Source organism: Cucurbita moschata, unplaced genomic scaffold (assembly GCF_002738365.1).
Source record: "Cucurbita moschata cultivar Rifu unplaced genomic scaffold, Cmos_1.0 Cmo_Scf00035, whole genome shotgun sequence".
Classification (NCBI taxonomy): Eukaryota; Viridiplantae; Streptophyta; class Magnoliopsida; order Cucurbitales; family Cucurbitaceae; genus Cucurbita; species Cucurbita moschata.
This window is the reverse complement of record NW_019268551.1, coordinates 1,352,969-1,376,019: the sequence shown is the minus strand read 5'-3', so window position 1 is coordinate 1,376,019 and position 23,051 is coordinate 1,352,969. Positions and strand designations below refer to the sequence as shown.

The 23,051-nt window shown below is 33.2% G+C and overlaps 2 protein-coding genes across 3 annotated transcripts; both read left to right on the top strand.

The window, feature by feature from the left end:
* The first annotated feature begins 7,737 nt into the window (after nucleotides 1–7,737).
* Nucleotides 7,738–9,466, top strand: LOC111431196 (BOI-related E3 ubiquitin-protein ligase 1-like). 2 transcript variants are annotated; one of them, XM_023067758.1, is made up of 4 exons: nucleotides 7,738–8,170; nucleotides 8,253–8,377; nucleotides 8,466–8,783; nucleotides 8,873–9,466. In XM_023067758.1, the coding sequence occupies exons 1-4, from the start codon at nucleotides 8,152–8,154 to the stop codon at nucleotides 9,371–9,373; spliced, it is 963 nt and encodes a 320-aa protein (XP_022923526.1). In that variant the 5' UTR covers nucleotides 7,738–8,151; the 3' UTR covers nucleotides 9,374–9,466. The 2 variants fall into 2 exon arrangements, with proteins under 2 accessions (XP_022923526.1, XP_022923525.1); XM_023067757.1 differs by having other exon boundaries at nucleotides 7,739–8,170; nucleotides 8,470–8,783.
* Nucleotides 9,467–19,195: 9,729 nt separating this feature from the next.
* On the top strand, nucleotides 19,196–20,369 carry LOC111431226. Its single transcript, XM_023067819.1, has 2 exons — nucleotides 19,196–19,590; nucleotides 19,841–20,369. The coding sequence occupies exons 1-2, from the start codon at nucleotides 19,325–19,327 to the stop codon at nucleotides 20,046–20,048; spliced, it is 474 nt and encodes a 157-aa protein (XP_022923587.1). The 5' UTR covers nucleotides 19,196–19,324; the 3' UTR covers nucleotides 20,049–20,369.
* The last annotated feature ends 2,682 nt before the right edge of the window (nucleotides 20,370–23,051 follow it).

The following is a 23,051-nucleotide window of genomic DNA, read 5'->3' as shown; positions in this document are numbered from 1 at the left end:
ACAATTGCTTCGTGAAAAAGATAGATTAAAATAAAGCTAAGAATGTGAAATATTGAATTATGAAATTAATGGGTGTGTTGGCATACATCTTTGTAAGATGGGAAAGAGAGGACTTATCATTTATTATGATTTGTATATTCAAAACTTTATAATATAAATATGAACATAATGTATACAAAGTCAATTGGGTTTGGCAATCAACATTACCACTCATTCATTTCAAAAACATAATGCCAACCCTTCTTGTCTTTGATTCCCTTTCCATATGGTCCCCAATGACGTCCAAAACTCCTTTTTCCAAAACGAAATCTATAGCCATCGAGCTCGGCCTAAAATTTTTGACCATTTAAAACGATGGATAATGAATGGAATTGGTGTAACGACTACTACCCAGAATTTTAAATTTGAATACGATACTTGATTGTCCCAACATTCTTTTGCATAGATCATTTTTGTGAGATCACACATTGGTTAGAGAGGGGAACGAAACATTTCTTATAAGCGTGTGGAAACTTCTCCCTAGTTGACGCGTTTTAAAATTGTGATACCAACAGCGATACATAACGGGCCAAAGTGGACAATATTTGTTAGCAGTGACCTTGGGCGAGTGTTACACTTTTAGCCATCAATACTCAATGGAATTGGTGTAACGCTCACTGCTTAGGATTTGAAATTTGAATCCGCCACTTAATTGTCTCGACATTTCCTTACATTCCTTGCAACATGACCACATTTTCTATTTATCTTGAAATGTTTTTAAGAGTAAAGACCATCCCCACACACCAACACATGTCTTTTAGTATGTTTTTTCTCCCACACATATTTCTTAGGAAAATTCTCAGGAGATCACTCGAAAAAATAGCTCCAACCTAAGCACACATAACTTTGGAGTTCTTTATGTTCGAATCACAAAAAATGAATGTCCATCTTGTTGGTATAGATAATAACTCTAAAGTTAAGTGTGTTTAGCTTGGAACAATACTATGTTCAATGACCTCCTGCATGTAACAGCCCAAATCCACCGCTAGCAAATATTGTTCTCTTAAGGTTTTAAAACGTATTTACTAAGGAGAGGTTTCCACACCCTTATAAGAAACGTTTCGTTCCTCTCTCCAACCAACGTGGGATCTCACAAAACAAGTAAGTAATGTGATCATTGTCGATCACCGCCGATTTTGGGAATTTAATAAAATAAAATAAAATAAAGAGAGTAAAGGCCATATTCAAACCTAAATTATATTAAATTTATTTATATCTCCTTCATATTAGCTCATTTTCATGGACAAGTAGGCTTAAAGAAAAACACCTCAAATACTATATAATATATAATAAATAACATTTGTTTTTGTTGGAGAAAATAAATGCGTATGATGTGATGGGGGGCAGTACCATCATAAATGCCATGAGACCTATGCTGTGATCCGTTTGATCAATAGGGTCCACTCTTTTCGTGCAATTATGACCCTTCATTTATACTCTCTTAAACTGTGATGAGAATTAAAATTTGATCCTCTTTTTTGGAGTTTTTTGATTGATGACTTCAATGGTGGTGATCTTTTAGTCAGATGGCTCCTCATGTGGTGGTGGACCATAGAAACAATCCCAATTTAATCCACATTCATATCACTATTTCCTTCTAAATAATTTTTAGGTTAAAATAAAAAAATATGTAACAGCTCGAAGTCGGGCTCTGATATCATTAGTAAGAGCTCAAGTCCACCACTAGTAGATATTGTCCACTTTGACCCGTTACATATCCCCATCAGCCTCACAGTTCTAAAACGCTATTAGGGAGAGGTTTCCACACCGTTATAAAAAATGTTTCATTCCCCTTTTCAACCAACGTGGGATCTCTCAATGAGCGTGAGTTAATATACAAAAAAAATAGGTACGTAGATCATTTGTGTACATTACCGAATTTGTAGCGGTAAAGACTTTATTTATTTATTTTGCAGCTCAAATTAGTCTATTTATTATGATAAGTTAAGTATATTCTCGATATTTTTTTGTCGACCATTTTTGTATTTAAAGATTCATTATTTTGTTAAACTTTGGTGGAGATTTGATTTTTTTTATATACTCTTTGATAAGTTTTTATAATGATGGTCTTACATTAATTTATTTAATTCTTTTTAACAAATGAAAAATCTTCCTACTTTTTTAAATAACTTCAAAGTTCGAAGATCAAAATAAAATTATTAAAAGTTTAGAGGCAGGATTTACGTCAAAGTTATTTGAATTAGGTAACTAAAACATGAGTAATTTAACCGGTTTTAATGGTTGAACTCAAAAAAATTTAAAATTTATTTCTTTTTAATTAATTAAGTTTCATAGTAAAACTCAAATAGAATTAGATTTCAAGGATGAGTTTTAAGTTAATACCAAAGGAGCGTAGTAATTTCGGCTTTGATTGAATGAATTATATAAAGTATGAATGACGCGTGCTCCGTAGCCCCTCCACGCACCGTAATCGATAGCCCCTCCAACTTAGGTCAACTATATTTTACTGGTTGCACTATTTACGGTTTGAATATTTTCGTATGAATCAAACCTGTTTTTGTTCTTTATCGTTTAGTAGCGATCCATTGGTTAGGTACAAGTAATTAAGTCTTTTAAGTGGCTAATCAATCGTTAAACTTCGTACCTTTCGGGTGATGGCTCAGTAGCTAATACACGAAATAGATAAGATAATTTGTTTGGTAGTGTGGTTAGGCCTAAGAATTTGTAATTAGGACCAAATCTTGCTTTTGGGTAATGGAAAACAAAATGGGTATAGAGGGTGGTGGTGGAGGATAGGGATGAGTGAGCATCTAGGCTACCCAAAGTCAAATATTTCAATCTAATTTAATCATAATTAAAGAGAAAGGGATAGTGAAGGCAAAATTAATAATTTATGGTTACCGCTTTCAAGTCACCGTAAGCAGGTATTGTCCGCTTTAGCTCGTTATATATCGTCGTCAGTCTCATGTTATGCTTCGTTCTCCTCTCTAACCGATGTAGGATTTCACAATCCAACCCTCTTGAGGGCTCAACGTTCTCGTTGGCACACCGCCTGATGGTTAACAGATATTGTCCACTTTAGACCATTACGTATAGTCGTCAACCTCATGTTATGCTTCGTTCCCCTTCTCAATCGATGTGAGATTTCACTATCCACCCCCTTAAGTGCCCAGCGTCCTTATTGGCACACCGTCGATATTTGGCTCTGACACCAAAATTTAAGATTTATGGAAAGTACGCCAAAGTATGGAGACCAGAATGATATTCTAACATTTAATGAAACAAATTTGAAAGTATGTAACTAATCGATGATCAAATTTGTTTTTGACTAAAACGTTATGTATTAAGAATTGAGACTTAATTTTGGTGACATTTTTCACTATAGAGACTAAATTATAACAAATTTAAAAGTATAGATCACCAATTGCTAGTCACCCAAATGGTTGCTGGTCATTAGTCATTGGATTTGGTCATAGTTAAGGATGATGACCAGATGAGAGAGCGGTGATTAGTGACCAGCGGTCGAGATCGAAGACTACAACCATTGACCATGTAGTCACTGGTAGGTGGTAGTGGTCTCGATTATTGATTATCGATCTCGTTCACTACTCACAATCTTCGGTCACCAATTGCATTTGTTGAAGTGGTTGGTGGTTACCTGTCCGTAACTCGATCATCAGCACTAATCCTCGACCATCAAATGCTAGTACTAGTCCCCATTTAGCAATCACATTCGTTGAAGTGGTTGGTGGTTATCGACCCTTGACTCAATCATTGGCTCTAGTCATCAACCTCTAGATGTTGGTCTCGATCCCCATTCATCGATTGCATTCATCGAAGTGGTCGGTGGTTATCTGTCTCGGACTCAATCATTAGCCCTAGTTGTTGGCCACCAAATGTTGCTCCCAATTCCTAGTCCTCGATCCTCAATCTTGGCATCAACAACGACTAGTGATTAGCAACTAGAGTTGAAGACTAGTGACCAACGACCACTTCAACGATCCATCGCTGAAGTGATTATAAACAGTTACATTACACATCTCGTTAAACAAATTCTTTTTCAAAACTAAACAATCGAAAAGTCAATTCAAACACACCGTGCCATGCCATTTCTCGTATCTTAGAAAAAAAAATGTGTAGATAACTTCAAAATATGGTTCAATATTCTTATTCGTTGTTCAAATTTCTCATTCACATTCAACCTCATTTTTCTCGTCGATTCCTTTTGATTTGATGATGATTCATGAGGATTTGTCTTTTTTTGTTTTTCTATTTGTTTCTTTATAGACGGAATATGGGATAATCTATCACTTATCAACCATATATTCTAATAGATCACGAGAATCAATCTTTATTTTTAGAATGATTAAACGTTTGTTTGCGTTCTTGATAATCATGATTATTAAACTCACTCAGACATCTCATCTCGATTAAATTAGAGGTTTAACGTTCCAATTCTCATTTTCCCGTCTTTTTTTATTTAAAAATAAATAAATAATTTCAATAATTAGGTTATTTTCAAAGGTTTTAATTAAACCAAAAGAAAACCACCACTACCCTTTTATTGAATTTGGTACATCTACACATCCTTCATATATATCAATTTTTAAAAGGTCAACCAATTCGGCAGGTTCATCCAAAACTTAATTAATCATTAATTCTATCAAATAAATTTATAATTATCAATTTTTTGCATTTTTCATCCATTATTATTATTATTATTATCGAGAGGTTTTCGTATGACCTAATAGCCCGATCAACTCTGCCAACCCAACTTGAATTTTTCGAAAATAAAAAATTCGAGTCGGTATGCGGATTGACATTGTCTTGGTTGGGTCAACCCGACCGACTTGAAAAAATAGGGTCACAATCGAACCTAACCTTACCCTACTTTTAAAATTATTATGAAGTTTAAGAATATTTAACGTTGTTACCGATGTTAGTGATGTATTGTGTCTTGTGAATGTTTGATATTTCAGTTTTATGAGATTTTAGTTATTAATATAACATATTTTTCAGGTCAATCCTCCCCGCTCTAAAATAGAGGGTTCGGTTGTGAACTTTATTCAGGTTGTTCGGGCCACCATCCCAATCAACTCGAAATTTCAGGAAGGAAAAGAAAAAAGGGGTTTTATGATTTATTAAAAAATAATAATAAACAAAAACTTGTCTCCAATTGAGTGAGTTGGAATTGAATAAATCTTTCAATGCTACTAATAATACCTACCTCAATTTTTGTCCTACTTACCTAAATTTATTTATTTATTGTATATTATAGAAAAAGAAAATAGAGTTTTCAAAAAAAAAAAAAAAAAAAAAAAAGTGAGGATTATATCGAGGCTAGATGAGAATAAGTAAGCCTTCTTCATCCCGACCCTACACGGAATTTCATTATTTGTCCTCGAAGAAAATTCTAGTATTCTACATCTTTTTCAATTATTTTATCATTTTTTAAAATATGGAGATAGCTAATATTTAAAGTTATTTATTATTTATGAATTTCACTAAAAAAAAAGAATTTTTCTGGTAAAAAGTGGAGCTTATTTGAAATTTTTTCAAACATGGATAAGACAGACATCTTGTGATGTCCGAGTTGGAGAGGAGAACGAAACACCCTTTATAAAGGAAAGTCTAAAGATGACAATATCTGCTAGCGGTGGGTCTGAGTTGTTATACATCTACAATTTTTGAAATAAACGCTTCAAAAGAAAGATAGAAACGTTCTCCTCCGTCCTAGCTGTTTGTAGTTATAGGCAGAATTTGTCATGTCTATACGAAAGTAACTAGGCGTTGGGAGAAAGTTAAGAGGTCGTTTCTTCCCCCTTTAAAACTTTGACGTTTTAATATGATAGGAAAAAAAAAGTGGTAGAAAGCATTAAAGAGAAAAGGCAAAAGAGAGGATGCATAAGAGGAGAAAATGAAAGGTTGTCTTGTGGTGTGAAAGAGAATGGAAGAAGAAAACAAAAGGGTTAATAGAGAAAGAAAGAGAGAGGGTTTGCTTTTGTGGGGTTTAAGCAAAAGACCAAATGAGAGATGCTATTCCAAGCACTTCTCTCTTTCATTAGTTGATATCAATTCTTATCTCCATCTATACGATCTTCGTAGATTTGATATCAAATTGATTGTTCGATAGCCATTTGATATCAAATTGATTGTTCGATAGTTATCTGATTTTTAGTTTTACCCTAGTTAATTTCTTCGTTGTTTCTATACCCGAGTTTTTATTCTTAAGAAAATATTTGAGTTATTGGTCAAATTCCAAATACAAATTTATTTTTTAGTTTTCGAAACTTGAATTGTTTTTTTAAGACATTTATTAAAAGTAGATAACAAATAGGAAAAAGGAGCACAAGTTCTAGGCTTGACGAAATGGAAAGTATTAGCATGTTGAATCTTTGTAGGGTTGGCAATGAAAGAAAGAGCCTAGAACTGGATCGCTCTGCTTGAAGCACACTGCTGACGGATATTGTCCACTTTGGTCTGATATGTATCGTCGTTAGTCTCACGGTTTTAAAACGCGTGTAGTATAGAGAGAGTTTAGCCCTAGTCCGATTAGTGTCTCGTACTGTTTGGTGACTAGCTTTGATACTATTTGTAACAGCTCAAGGCCAGTGCTAGCAGATATTGTCCACTTTGGCTTGTTATGTATCGTCATCAGCCTCACGGTTTTTAAAACAAATTTGTTAGAGAGGTTTCCACACCGTTATAAGGAATGTTTCGCTCTTCTCTCCAACCAATATGGGATTTCACAATAGATTATAAAGGAGGTTAGGTTTGAATTTTGGTCCAAGCGGGAGTTGGAGGCCATAAGAGAAGATTCTCGAGAAGAAAAAGGTGGTGTTATCGAGATTGACCTATTTTCTGAGGCATTGAAAATCCAGATCGATGATACGAAGAATAGAACATCTTAGTATCGAACAAGGAGAATGCATACTATTTCCATTTCTTTACATTCCACCCGACCCAACTATGTTTTACAATAACAACCAACGCTCTCAATGGCTAGGTGTCACTCTCTTTTTGAGTTATTCCAGTTTCTTTACGTGGAAGGTTATAATTTTGAATCTACACTCATTCATTTTAGATATCAAAACAATATTTAGACAATGAGTCTCAATCTTTCTGGATGAAAGTCCCATATCGACTAATTTAGGGAATTATCATGAGTTTATAATAAAAAAATACTGTCCCATATCGACTAATTTAGGGAATGATCACGAGTTTATAATCAAAGAATACTATCTCCATTGTTATGAGGCCTTTTGGGAAACCCCAAAGCAAATCCATGAGAGCTTATGCTCAAAGTGGATAATATCATACCATTGTGGAGAGTCGTGCTCATCTAACATGGTATGAGAGTTTATGCTCAATGTGGACAATATCATACTATTGTGGAGAGTCGTGTTCATCTAACATGGTATCAAAGTCATGCCCCTAAACTTAGTCATCTAAAAACAACATAGCTAATGGAAGAATACTGTATCGTACTTAGTACTTGATATATCAATAGTATATCAAAATTGTCAACTCCGAGTATGACCAACCTTTAAACCTACTGTAACCATTTACGAGACGAATTAAATATTTTAAATAATAAAAGATGAAAATAGTAAGATATATACTTAATAGTATTTATACATAAATACACTTAATTATATATATAGGATTATAATTAAAGTAATTGATTTTCTTTAAATAAAATATTATATTAAAAAAAGGTCATTGATGAGAGAGAGGGAGAGAGAGGGAGAGACGCATATAAGTGCTTCTCTCCCAATTTTCTCTCTCTTTACTTTCATTCCTCTCAACCGCCGCTGACGGTGGCTCAGTTGCCGGAAACCACCCTTCACGGTGGCGATACAAATTCATTATAAATGTTGTCCTATTGTTTTTATTTATTTAATTTTTTTTTTTTTGAAGTCTGTCATTGAAGAGTCCGCCCTTGTGTCTTTGTTTCATGCTTCTTCTGTGGTAGACTTTATTGTTCTTGCCTCCCTCTCTCCTTCCATTTCTCTCTCTAGAAAGCCTCTCCCTTTATATCTTTTTCCCTTATACGTTTCATTATTGCTTCCATAAATCCTTCTCTGAAACTCTCTCTCTCTCTCTCTCATTGATTCATTTCAATGGCTGTTCAAGCTCAATACCCTTCCAATGTTCTTCTCCATAACAGGTTCCTTAAATTTCCCTCTCTGTTTTCCTCTGTTCTGTTTCTTAATCCGGTTTTTCTCAAGCTTGTTCTCTGGAATTTGCAGAAACATTCAAGATTCCGGCCATGATTATTCATTGCAGCCTCAGCCGGGCGGAGGCGGAGGCGGAGGCGGCGGAGGAGGACGAGGAGGAGATCTTGAACACTCTCATGCTCTGTTCAACAATGGAGGTTGGTTTGAATTTCAGTTTATATGAGTTTTTTTGTATTGACCCATTGAAATTGAAGCGATTTTGATTATGGGTTTTGAATTTGGAAGTCAGGTGGGAATTATTTGAGTAATTTAAGGAAACGAGGAAGAGATGTCTCTGTTTCAGCTCCGATCATCAATCCTCTCTGTTTTCAACCTCAGATTATTGATCTTTCTCAGCTTCATAACCACCACCATCCTTCCAATGTCGTATCCACCGGGCTCCGGTTGTCTTCCGGCGACCAAGGACTTAATCCCCACCACCACACGCCGCCGCAGAATGATGATAATCTTGTTTCTCTCTCTTCCTCTGTTTTCATCTCCGATGACTTTTCGTCTCAAATCAAAGGGCAACGTGATGAAATTGACCAATTCCTTCAAGCCCAGGTATGGATTTGGAAAACCCAGATGGAATTTGTGGAGATAGAGAAGAAAGTTTTGATTTTTTTTTTTTTTTTTTTTTTTTTTTGGATTAGGAGGAAGAGCTCCGGCGGGCGTTGGCGGAGAAACGGCATAGGCACTACCGGGAATTGTTGGGGGCGGTGGAGGCAACGGCGGTGAGGAGGTTAAGGGAGAAGGAAGTAGAAGTGGAGAAGGCTACGCGTCGCCACGCGGAGTTGGAAGCACGCGCCGCCAGGCTGAGTATGGAGGCGCAAGCGTGGCAAGAGAAGGCGAGAGCGGAGGAGGCAGCGGCAGCAACGCTGCAGGCTCAGCTGCAGCAGGCGATAATAAAGGGCGCCGGAATCGGCGGAGGAGGAGACTGCACGGCGGAGGATGCGGAGTCGGGTTACGTTGACCCGGACCGAGTCATCGCCGAGTCGGGACCGAGTTGTAAAGCGTGTCGGAAGCGAGTCGCGTCGGTGGTTTTGTTGCCGTGTCGACACTTCTGCATCTGTACGGTTTGCGATCACGTGGTTCGCACGTGTCCGCTTTGTCGGGCCTTGAGGAATTCCAGTGTTGAAGTTTATCTCTCTTGAGGCCCATTGGTTCAAGGCCCAATTCTAATTCCCCCAGGCCCAATGGTAAAACCCAAAAAAGAATTACCATAAAAAATATCTAAATTATTTATTTAAAAAAAAAAAAAAAAAAAACATAAAACACCACATTTTGTTTTTTCTCTTATATTTTTCTTGGAATATATTTTGAAATATAAATTCTTTTATTTTATAAATAATTTCTCGTCCCATTTATTTTATTTTAAACTCGCATCAAAATTCTAAGGTTCGTGAACTCTATAAAGTTTCTAATGCGTCCTTAAACTTTCAATTTAGCTTTTGGTCTATACTCGAACCCGATGAAAAAAATGGGTTTCTTCAAGAACTAGTTAAAAATAATTTTGATGCCTCACAGCTTATTAGAAGTAGAAAACGCTTTATTGAGATTCTCACGAATAGAAAATGATGGCAGACAATTTCATAATGATCGAGTGACATTATTTCTTTAGCTCAAACCCATCCCGACCCATGATTTATTCATAGATCTAGAAAACTTTAATTAATCTATTAAATATAAAATTTGTATTTAAAAAATTAATTTTATAATTTAACCTATTTTTTGAAAGAGCATGATGCATGTGCAATGCACATGCCACTGTCTTTTTTATATTTCCAATACAAAATTAATTTTTTAAAATAATAGTAATAATTTTAAAAAGGTATATATAAATGGTGGTTGGTTTTGGTGTTTTTTTCGGCTTTTGTGTTGGAAACATTGAAGTACCAAACATGGGATAAATACATATAATGTAATGTCCTATCATAGTGTTTTGTTTTATGTCCCACATTTCTTCATTTTAATATAAAGTTTCATTATTTTTTCGTGTCAATTTAAGCATAGGTCAGTGTTAATTGATGTGTATTTTATGTCACTCTTCATCTCACGTTACTTCTGCTTCAATATTTCTATACCATTTAATTTTTTTTTCTTGAAATTTCAAATGAATATTTGTATTAATTTGATCTCTGAACTTTTATATTCGAATCAATTTAGACTATGACACTAAGTAAACAAGGTGTACATGAATGAATTAAAATTTGAGGACCCACATCAGTTGGAGACGAAATATTTCTTATAAGGGTGGGAAAATCTCTCTCTAGTAAATGCGTTTTGAAACTGTGAGATTGACGGCGATACGTAACAGGTCAAAGCTGACAATATTTGAAACATTTCTTTTAAGGGTGTAGAAACAATTCAATATGTTTTAAATATTTCCTAGCGGTGGTCACGATGGTCAAGATGGTCGAGATGGTCGACCAGAAACTAAAGAATTTAAATGTAATGAAGGTAGGAATAGGTGAATTTGTGACAAAGAAATTAGGTCAAATTTCACACTATGGAAACTAACAATTGGTTACAAAATCAATGTACTATGGTGGAATCTTAGTACATCTACAAAAATTAATAAATTATATTTTATTTAAGAAAGTCATGTTCTCGTATGACCAGATGACCTGATCAATCTAAAGTTGGTTAGAAAATTCGGATCGGTTTGCACGTTTACATTTTTTTTTTTTTATCAACCTAACAATATTAAATATTATGAAAATTAAGAATATTTGGCATTTGTTAACGACCATTATGACTGGTGATTGTTTGATATTTTAGTTTTATGAGATTCTAGTTATTTACGTGACATGTATAATCTTGTGAATAAGTTTTTTTTTTTTTTGAATAATTTATAAAAAAAACTCTCACAACCTAATCCGAATATATATATATGACAACCTAACCCTAAAATAGAGGGTTTGGTGAGCTGAGTTATGAACTCTATTCGAGTTGTTCGGGTCACTGACTCTGTTCGAGTTGCTCGGTGCACATTTTTTTGGTCGGGTCTTTCCCTAATTTTTGGGTTCTGAATCCACGGCATGGGCTTATTGGGCCTGGCTCCACTCTGGGCTTCAATAATAAAGCCCATCAAGCATTTGCATGATATTCTTCAAATTTATCAAACCTTTTAAAAGTGATTTTGATTTAGTCAAAATAATTTTTAATAATTTATATTTATTTTAAATATTTTTCGGACATTTTTATAGAATGTCGGTAAAATAATTTATATAAATTTAAAATTATTTTCAAATTAACCAAAAAAAATATTTTAAGTTATGTTTGAATTTATATTAAAACTATATTATAAATATGATTTTACTTTAAAGCTTGGTGGTTGATGTGACACATTTTTTACATTTTATATAATAACATAATATATGATGAAATTCCCATTATTATTTTTTTATTTCCCCCTAATGAACATTTCCTAGAAGCTTCATGAAACTTTCAATCCTAAATTAATTGATTTATTCCTATTAAAAAATATTATATAATTACATTTAAAATAATCAACCAATAGGCTATTTTCTTATTTGTTTTTAATTGTAAAAACATTTCCTTTTATTTAAAACTAAATTTATTACCACGTAGGATGTCCACGTGGTAGGTTTTTACTTTTACTTCTTTTATTCTAATAAAAAAAATTGATTTTATTTACTATTATATATTTAAAAAGTTAATTTTCTTTTGCTTTAATTTTATTAAAATGAAGTAATGAGTCTTTGACTGAACTCGACATTTTGAGTTGGTTGGATTGGTGACCCGAGCAACTCGAATAGAACTCACAACCCAACCAACCCTTCATTTTCGAGTTGGGTTGGATTGTCTAGCTATTTTTTTTATTATTATTTTAAAAAAATCATACTTATTTACTATACGTGTTATATTAATAACTAAAATCTCATTAAACTCAAATCTCAAACATTCACAACTCGTAATGCATCACTAATAATAGTTATAAATATAAAATATATTTAATATTCAATATAATCTTAAAGGTAGGGTAGGGTTGGATTGTAACTCTATTTTCGAGTGGGCGAGTAAAAAGATATAATTAAGTTTTTAATTATCAATTAAAAAATATATTTATAATTTTGATATTTTATTTTGCCAAATTTGGAACTATTTATCTTTTAATTAATTTTTGTTTATTTAAAAAAAAATCCATGGATTAAAAAATTAAAAGAGAATAAAGCTCCAAATAAATAAATAAATAAATAATATTTATTTATTTAAGTTAAAAAGCTGCAACTTTGTGTCTGTACAGAAACTGCTTCACATTAGATGGACATGCTACTCCGTGGGAAACACACGTGGGAAGCACATGGTGCATCACGTGATCAGTGCCACGTAGGTCATATAATTTGGGTTAATTTTTAGTTTTTAAATAATTACTAATGTGGAGTAATAAAATAATAATTATAACTGTCCAAGCGGGCAAACATTGTTTTCTTTAGACTTTCTCTTCTAAACTTCCGCTCAAAGTTTTAAAAGACGATCACTAAGGAAAGGTTTCCACGCCCTTAAAAGGATTGTTTCGTTTCCTTCCCCAACTGACGTGGGATCTCACAATCCACCTATTTTTGGGTCGGGTTCGAGTTGGGTCATCGGGTTCATGTACACCTTTAGCACTAACCTTTTACCTATAACTACCGAGTATTTTTTAACTAAAGTTAAATATTCGGGAATATTTTTTTATAATTTAATATTTTATTTATTTTTAATTGTAATAGTTGGTATCTTAGGTAACCTAATAAAGAAAATTGTAGTCGTTAGCCCACTTGCATTATACAAAGACTCCAAAGTCATTGGACTATTTCAATAATGTTCCCATCAAAATAAATACATTATATTATATAAATAAATAAATCCAAATTTTAAATTTAATTTTAAAAAATAAACTATACGAAAATATGATTATTCACTCGAGATCCGTTTCTAATTAATTAATTATTGAATTTGTTCTTCTAATTTAATTATTCAATTTTTTTAAAATCTTAAAATTTTAACGTAATAATTTTCGGGTCGTGTTATTAGGGTTTGAAAATGCTAATATATTATTTATTTAAATTTTTTATTAAAGATATAATTATGAAAGTTTACTTTGACTTTATTTCCATCCATCTTTTTCATGAATCTAATAATTCTAATAATTATTTTAGATACCTTAATTTATTAACTACCTATTTCTTTATTTAAATTTTATTTTATTTAAAAAATATTAATATTTTATACACCCTTTTATCGACACTTGAGTCACTTTTGACTATACTTTCGAGACTCACAACTTCTTTGTTCGACACTTGAAGATTCTATTGACATGACTAAATAAAGGGCATGACTCTGATACCATGTTAGAAACCACGACCCTCGACAGTGGCTTTGCTTTTGATTTCTCGAAAATGTCTCATATCAATGGACATGTATTCTTTACGTATAAACTCATGATCATTCCCGTAAAAATAGATCGATTAGAGAAGTAAAATGGAGACCCGAGAAAGTTCTCGAGATTTCGAATGTGTTGTTTTTATGTGATGGTAATTGAATGGAAAGTGAAAGGGAAATGCAAAGAAATGTCTCTTTGTGCAAATTGATCCAATTATTAGATTTTGCTATTTGGTCCTTTGTTTTTTATGTATTTACTTTTGTTAATTATGTGACAAAGATATGTGGGCCAAATCTTCCACTCCCACTCTTCTTTCTCTAGTCAATTATGTGTCTCTTTCCAAACAGCTAAGCCATGGTTATTCCCAAGCAAACACTAAACAAAAAATAAAATAAAATACCCAAAATAATAGTATCGACGAATTGAGACGAAAGTCGGTGAGAGACTTAATCGAGGCTTTATGCAACCGTCCTTCAACTATACCTACCTTCTGAAATACGTAGGGTATTAAGCCCGTGCACTCATTCTCACCTATACTTTCTTGGTCTTTAACTCTTAGGGCTTACGTTGCTTATTTCAGTCTATCTTTTAATATACATGTGAGATCTGTGCCAACGAGGACGTTCGGCCCCAAAAGGGGGTGGGATTGTGAGATTCCACATTAGTTGGAGAGGGGAACGAAACATTCTTTATAAAAATGTGGAAACCTCTCCCTAACAAACGCGTTTTAAAAACCTTGAGGGAGGACAATATCCGTTAGCAATAGGCTTGTGTTGTTACAAATGGGGAAGCTCAAAAGGGAAATTCCAAAGCGGACAATATCTACTAGCGGTGGGATTGGGTCGTTACAATACCGATCATCTTCTTCTCCTCAATGGTTGCCTATCATCTCTCTTATCGTCAACCTTTAGATTGACTTATAAATTTTCACCGTCATCATGTTTTTCTTTCTACTTTGTTGTTTGGACGCTTTTCCTGGATTAGGGTGTTAACTACTCGCTCCCGAACAATCCCTCACCACTTTCATGTCTTTTAGGTTCGGTCGTTATTGTTAGCCTTATAGGTAGTTCTCGTTAGAGAGTCATCGTTTATCTTAATTGAGAGTCTTGTCTTAAGTTGCGTTTTAGCTAGATAGCTGAAACAAGAGCCACGGGAGATAATTTTTTGAAATATTGTCATAATTTTGTTAAATTAAAATTAAATTAATAAAGAAAAAAAAAAAAAAAAAAAAAAAAAAAAAAAAAAAAAAAGCATATGGACCATTCATAATTTGAAAACGATTCCTTTGAAATGGCTCTCTTTTTCTTAATTATTGGAGGAAAAAAAACATATTGGTTATTTAAAATTTTATAAATATTTTAATTTGAGAGAGTGAGAGGTTGTTTTTTTAATTACAAATAATCTTTTTTAAGGGTTTATTTATTAAACCATATATCATTATTGCTAATATTATTTGACTTTACCAATTTTATTATTTATAAAAAAAAAAACGGTGTTAGTAAATTAAAGTTTTTTTTTCTTCTAATAATGTCGTTATTGAAAATTAGGGATGACAAAAATTCTTACAAGTCGGGACTTCGTCGGGACCACTACATGGGGGACCAGCTGCAAATCGGACAAAGTTTATGATACGACTCTTATGTGCACTATAAAGAGTTTTTATTTTACTTTCTCGTAAATAGGTTCATGCTCCTCTCCCTATTTACCAAGTTCAAGAAGGTTCAAGAGAGTCACACGGCTCATTTTATGGGCATATAACAAAACAAATGAACTATGTCTCGAGAGCGTTTTTGTTACAAATGGTATTAGAGTCAGATACCGAACAGTGTGCCAGTAAGAACGATGGGCATTCTTTATAGGGGTGTAAAACAAAACATTTCTTATAGGGGTGTAAAACCTCTCTCTAGGTTTTAAAATCAGAAGAGAACCCGGAAAAAAGGGCGAAAGAGAACGATATCTACTGGCGGTGAGTTTGAGTTGTTACATGAGTTATGAGCATGGAGCGCTATAAATGGTATCGAAGCGGAACTTCTTCTAATAAAACATAACTTGGGGCGACGAACCAAAATAGAAGTTGTAGAAGAACGTCGGACCATCGAGTATCGAACCTAGATTTCAAATTTGGAAGCACCAAAAATTATGCTGGCTCGAACAACAAACATTCAACGAATCTGGACGCTAATCAAGACTTAACCAGGAGGGGTAAAGGAGTTTGCGGGTTAGATGACGTGGCTCTGGTAAGGACCCCATACACACACCGCTGGCATGAAAATTTTCTGCCACGTGGTTAAGAAGGGTAGCGGGCAACGGGTAGGAGAGAGGGAGAGAAGAGAGTAGCGTCCGACAAATCGTCCAGGAAAAGAATGGGAGTGCGCGACGTGTCGTATGACAGAGAGGAACACGACAAAAGAATCTGACAAGCGTTAAACCGTAGGTTAGTCCATATTACCATTTTCTCCTTCATTTTTCTAATTCTTTAAATTTTTTTAATTTAATTTAATTTAACTTTATATGGCGATTCTCCCGTTCTCCTCACTTTGCCCTTTCTAGCGCGTGTGCTCCAATTTCCCCATCAAATTGTATAATTTTCGGGTTCGGCTCGACTCACTTCAATTGTTCGAGTTATAATTTTTAAAAAAATAACTTCGATTAAATAATGAACCTAACTCAACCCAACTTTAAAATTTTTTAGTTCGGTTTGTTCGTGTCGTTTATATAATTTTTTTAGTAAAAAAAATAAAAATAGAAGATTAATATGGAAATAAAAATTTAAAATTGGATAAAATTGATATATTATTATTTATAATGCAAGTTCCCAACATTTGCTATAATTAAAGACCCTATTAAATAATAAAAAAAAACAAAAATAATTAAAAGTAAAAACATTTAAAAAATAATAAAAATTATTAAAAATAATAGTAATAAATATTAAGAGCATTAAATGCCACCTGTTAACAAAAACCAATATTTTGTTGAACCGATCAAAGTCTACTCTTTAGCTTCCTCTCTTTTCCTTCGACACTAAGTCACTTTATTTTAAATTAATATTAAATTAATAAAAATATCTTTAAAATTTATATTTTTGTCTAAAAAAAACATATTCACGATTCTCCACAATAGTATAATATTGTCCACTTTGAGTATGAGCTCACATGGCTTTACTTTGAGCGTTTTGAGCTTCCCCAAAGGTCTCGTACGAATGAAGATGTATTATTTATAAACTCATGATCATTCTCTAAATTAGCCAGTGTTCCTCTCAAACTCACCAGAGAGGAACGTGCACCTTGTTGGTATAGATAGTAACTTTTAATTTTTTTAAAAACATTTTTCTAACTATCATGTCTTTAGAATCACTCTCGATATATTTTGGTTTCGATTCATTTATATATCCTTCTTTTATTCGAGGGTTACGTAAAAGTTCAAATTTAAAGTATGATTTTCCACTGCCCAAACGTCAAAGTTGGTTGAAAATGGGTGAAACCACTTTTAAGCATGGTAAAAAAAGGACCGTAATTACAAGGAATTGTAGATGAAATAGGTACACATTTATGAGGTCAAGAACAAGCATAGCCCCTTTCCCTACTTCCTTCTTCAAGGTTTCATACCGAACTCTTTTGATGAACTACAACGTTATTTCGTAACCTCGTAAGCCTGATTCATAGTGGAGTGAGAGTCTTTCGATTTCAAATTTGATCTGTGACGATTAATCGTTCGTGAAGTTTGACCATTCTTGAAGTTCTAAATTTGTCTACTACGTCTTTAAACTTTAAGAAGTTTATAGTAGATCATTAAACTTTCAATTTTGCATCTTTGTCTCACGAACAGATCGTTGGATTTTAAAACGGGCCGGATTTCTAATAGTTCACTAATATCAGGGGTATACACGAGTTAGGTTGGATTAGAAAAATCTTTTAGATTAACCTAAAATTTCTAGTTGGTTGAGTTGGTAATTTAAGTAACTCGACGAAAACACATACGTTCGATTGAGTTGGATTATCCCGTTTTTTTTTAAATTAATTACAAAAATTTTATTTATCTACGATATATGTTATATTAATAATTAAAATCTCATAAATTTTAAATATCAAATTTATACAAGTTATAACCCATAATTAACAAGTAAAATATTTTTAATCTTTCACAATAATCTAAAAACAGAACAGGGTTTGATTAGGTTGGGTTGTAACTCAGTTTTCGGGTTAGTCGGGTTGACTCAATAAAAGAAAAAATGTGAAACCGGTGAATTGGCTCAAATATTTCAGTTTTTTTTATTTTTAAATTCAACCCAATTCAACAGAATTTTTTTAAACCAACCTAACGTTTAATGGTTTAAGTTGGAAACTCGAATTTTTTGAATCATAGTTTAAAGAATTAAATTAAATTAAATTTTTTTATAGCCTAGAAAACATAATTAATTAAATTTATTCTTATTTTCTTTTTAGAGAAAATTGAAAGAAAAAAAAAAAAAAAAAAAAAAAAAAAAAAAAAAAGCTTTTACATAAAAGGGCACAAAAAAAGGTTCTAAATTTTAAAAGGAAGAGTGGAAAGATTAGAGTTGGCGGTGTGTGCACGTCAAGTTCACGCGTGACCAGAGAGCGTGGGACCTTCCTTTTATGTATTTGCTTTTGTCGTACAAATAATGACGTCACTACCTCTTGTACGAAAGGAAAATGCCTAGCGTGGGGCCCACTTGCTCAATGAAAGATATTTTGAGTATAAAAAACATGAGAAATCTTTTCTTTCTACCCTTTGTTTTCATCTTATTTACATGAATACCATAGTAGGTAGAGTCATGTTTTCCCGTTTTTTTAAAAACTATTTCTTTTTTTTTTAATAAAAATTCTTTAAATACATAAATTTTAAAAATTATTTATTATTAAAATCAAAATCCTCACAAAAAAAAAAAAAAGAATTACCAAATAAAGAATATCTTCTTTAATTATTTGGAACATTCAAAATAACCAAATTTTTGCCATTTAAAAATATTTTTAAAACAAAAAACTAACTATAAGTATATATTTTTTTATTTTTTTAATTAAAATATATTAGTGATTTTTTTTAATAAATTAGTTAAATAATAAGATTTGTGGTGTGGAAGATTTTAAATTTTTAATTAAAAATATAAAAGGTCAATATCATATTAATATATTTTAAGTTTTTTTTTTAAAAAAATCAATTATACAAAATATAATTCAATTTTGTATTTTGTTTAATTAACAAACTTTTTTAATACAAAATAAACCAAAACAGTTAATTAAATCTACGGGACAAAAATATGTTCGGTAATATATTTTTAATTAATTTCAGTTAAATTTCAACTATTTTAGTTTAGTTTGGTCGGTCACTCGGAACAACCAGAATAAAATTCACAATTAATAATTATTTAATAAAATTTTGATTACTCATATTACTAGTAAATAAAATCTAAAATATTTAGGATAGGGTTAAATTGGTAATTTTAGACACTTTTGAAGTGAGAGAATAAAAGGAGGAGAGAGAAAATGTTATTAGTTCCAGAGAGTTGCATGGGACCAGGGAAAGGGCTTGGAAGTAATTTCACATTGAATTTCCTCAACTTGTAGTTCGAGCCAACGGATTCAGTCTCCAAACCTCGCAGTGGTTTCCATTTCCTCTCTCTCTCTCTCTCTTCTTTAAAACCTAACCTTCATCTTCTCCATTTCTCTGCAACTCGAATCTCTCTCTCTCTCTCTCTTTCATGGATTCCTCAAATCTCATCACCACGAGAAATCCGTGCTTCCTCCATGACGACGACGACGATGTCGTCGGACTCTCTCCATTGCCGGCCGACAGGGAACCTGTAATCACTGCCCATCCCTTCTTCTCCAGAAGCTTCCGCTCCCTCTACCTCGCTTCTGCCGGTTCTAGATCTTCCCGATTCGACGATCCTCAACCTCATTTCTTGGATTCCTGTTTCCTTTGCCGGAAACGTCTCGGGAATAACACCGATATCTTCATGTACAGGTTCGTTCGTCTTCTCTCTCTTGATCTTTCGTTTCTAGGGATTTGATTTTGAAATTTCGAGTAAGGTTGTGGGGTTTGGGATTTAGGGTTTGAGATTTGGATTTTCTTTGCGCTTTTTTTTATTTTCTCAATATCCAAACAGGAATTTAGATGGAAAATTTCTTCAAATTTCTTGAATCAGTGGGGTTTTCCCTAGGTTTTAAATTGGGGGCGATGAAATATTGTTTCTGAACTGTGATGATTTTTACAGAGGAGATACGCCATTCTGTAGTGAAGAATGCAGACAAGAACAAATACAAATAGACGAATCAAAAGAGAAGAAATGGAGAAGATCGTCATCATCTGCCATGAAAGCTCTGAGAAAAAAGGATCAACAAAGAAGAAGATCCACTTCACCCAACAAGTCCTCTCCTCCGCCGGAATACCCTCTCTACACCGGCACCGTCGCCGCCGCCTAGATTTAACGCACACACAAAACTCAAAAACTCAACCAAAACGAAAAGAAAATGGAAGAACAACAGAAGGGGAAGAGATTGAGATTAACCCTTTTTTTTTTTTGTTCCCTTTTCTTGGGGATTTTATATTTTTTTTTTTCACTCTCTGCATATAATATACATATGGAGTTAGGGAAGAAAGCGGTTGAATCTGTAACTAAGCTATGGATTCTGCTCTTGTTCTTGTTGTTCTTGTTGTTCTTGAGTCCGGCTGTTCCTGCCCAGATCTTCTGGGCTTTTAATTTTGAGAAATATTGGAGAAATAACAATCTGAATTTACTGTAATTGTTCTTCTCCCTCCTTCCTGGGTAATCTAAATCATTGTTTCTGAGCTATGGAAGCCATTGATGGAGCTGTTGAAGGTATTAATTATGGTATTGGCCCACAAATAATTGGGAATTGACATGTCAGAGGACTTGCTTTTCTTCCCAAGACTTTGGCCATTTTCTTTTTAATTTAGATGAAAATGATTTTAGATTTCTTTTGAAATTATATTAATATAATATTAAATAATTATATTGCTCTGAAATTAATAAAAAAAATCTTAACTATTTATTGTCTCATAATTACTTTAAAATTAATTATTGTAGTTATTTAGTGTTAATATTAATTTTAAAATTTTATGTGTATTTTTCAAAATATGATACTAAAAATATTTTTAAAAAAATTAAAACCAGTTAAAATATTTTAATAGAACTTCTGAAATTTGTGGATATTTTTTATTTTTTATTTTTTAAATTCAAGTGAAACAAACTAATAATAAAGGTATTTTTATATATATTTTTTTAAAGTTGGTATTTTAATTTTATTTTTAAATTTAGGTATTATTCCAACTTTTAAAAATTTAAATTATATATTGGTATATAATTATTGAAAGCATATTATTAATTAAAATAAAATAAAATAAAAAGTCTTGGTTGAAGTAAACAAAATCTGTTGACTATGGGAACAAGTAGGGAGGCCTTTTGTCACCTCATAGGTGTAAGTGGACCCAATTAAATCTATTAATACACTTTTTAAGATCGACTATTCTTCGAGCTAATCGGGTTGACCTGAAAAAAAAATGTCTAACTTGTAAATCGACTCGAATTTTCGATTTTCAAAAAATTTAACCTAACACCTCTAAAAAATTAGTTTGCGTTCGTAGTCTGGATTGGAAGATGTGAAATTTTGCATCGATTGGAGAAGGGAACAGAACATTCTTTAACGGTGTGGAAACCTCTCCGTACCAAACGTATTTTAAAAATAATGAGGGGGAAGTTCAAAGAAGATAATATCTGCTAGTGGTAGGCTTAGGCCGTTACAGAAGAGTTATTGTGTCATATGAATAGTCTTGTCAACTACAAGCACATTTTCAGTTAAGGTAGAAAGAACGACTATCTATATTACCCTTACCAATTATATTACCTTTTTGGTTGTCACCAAAGATTATTAAGCCTTCATCATTTTTGGAAAGAGACAAACCTCGATCAATCTCCTAACATAGGCTTTGAACGACTACTATCTGAGTACCTTATTCATGGATATGCTTGAATTCACTATATCCGAAGATGTAATAGTTCAAGCCCGCTGCAAGCAAATATTGTCTTCTATGGGCTTTCCGTTTCGGGCTTCCCCTTAAGATTTTAAAGCGAGTACGCTAGAGAGAGGTTTCCACACCCTTATAAAGAATATTTCCTTCCTCTCTCTAACCGATGTGGGATCTCACAATCTACCACCCCCTTCGAGCCCCAACGTCCTCACTAGCACTCGTTCCCCCTCTCCAATCGATGTGGGACCCTCAAATCCATCCCCTTCAGAGCCCACCATCCTCACTGGCACACCGCCTCGTGTCCACCCCCTTCGGGACTTAGCCTCCTCGCTGGCATATCGCCCAGTGTCTGGCTCTGATACCATTTGTAATAGCCTAAGTCCACCACTAGCCGATATTGTCCTTTTTGGGCTTTCCCTCATGATTTTAGAATACGTCTATTAGGAAAAGGTTTCCACACTCTTACAAACAATGTCTCGTTCCGACTCACAAAGGATAGAAATGAATAGTGAAGTTCATCCTATTTAATTCATGCTTTCATATTTACATGGAAAATCATTTAGATTAGGTCCCCCAGCAGCAGCCACCACTAGGGTGGCAATATCAACACCCACAAAACAACAAATGGAACCAAATGGATTGGTTTGAGTTGGTTATCTCATAATAGTGTGACATCTTCCTTTGAATATTTGAAAATTTTAATGATATCGGGTTAGGTTCGGTTTTAAATTCAAACATCGAGTAAAAACGAAACTTCCGAGTGTCAAAAAAATCCATTTGATACAAAATTTAAAGCTTAGAAATCTGTTCGATGTCGAAGGAACATAATCTACCAAATCTACTTTTTCGAAATTATTTTGTTGAACATTATAAATTATTTTGATTGAAGCGATTTGAGGTTTTTGGACCAGTTTGGTTAATTCATTTTTTATGATTTATGGTTATGATGAGATTGTTGTACTGACCCGAACGACCCAACCCAAATTATAGGGTAGGGTTGGGTTGGACTAGCATTTCAAGTTGGGTTAGATTAATTTTCTAAAATGGAAGAGATTTGGCTCGAGGTTTCGAGTTCATTGGACAAATTGAAAATTTAAGAATCATTAGGGAACAAATTTGAAAGTTTAAAGATCCATCGAACCCTTTTTAAAGTTAGATTTAGTGGACTTGAAAACTCGGAGACCAATTAGACACTTTTTAAAATGTATAAAGAACATAAAAAGAAACTCGGCCTTCAAATTGATCATCATTTTTTTGGATTGTTAAACATCCTACAAGCGTTTTGATACAAAATATTATAGGATGAATTTGTTAGAAATTGCTAATTTTTCGAGATGCTCTTATAAATTCTAACCATGAGGCTGACTGCGATACGTAACAGACCAAAGCACTTGAGGTGTTACAAATGGTATCAGGGCTAGACACGGGACGGTGTG

Coding starts and splice junctions, on each gene's coding strand:
- LOC111431196 (XM_023067757.1), top strand. CDS start 8,124: ATGGCTGTTCAAGCTCAATACCCTTCCAATGTTCTTCTCCATAACAG. Junction 8,171..8,252: donor AATGTTCTTCTCCATAACAG/GTTCCTTAAATT, acceptor TGGAATTTGCAG/AAACATTCAAGATTCCGGCC. Junction 8,784..8,872: donor ACCAATTCCTTCAAGCCCAG/GTATGGATTTGG, acceptor TTTTTGGATTAG/GAGGAAGAGCTCCGGCGGGC.
- LOC111431226 (XM_023067819.1), top strand. CDS start 19,325: ATGGATTCCTCAAATCTCATCACCACGAGAAATCCGTGCTTCCTCCAT. Junction 19,591..19,840: donor ACCGATATCTTCATGTACAG/GTTCGTTCGTCT, acceptor TGATTTTTACAG/AGGAGATACGCCATTCTGTA.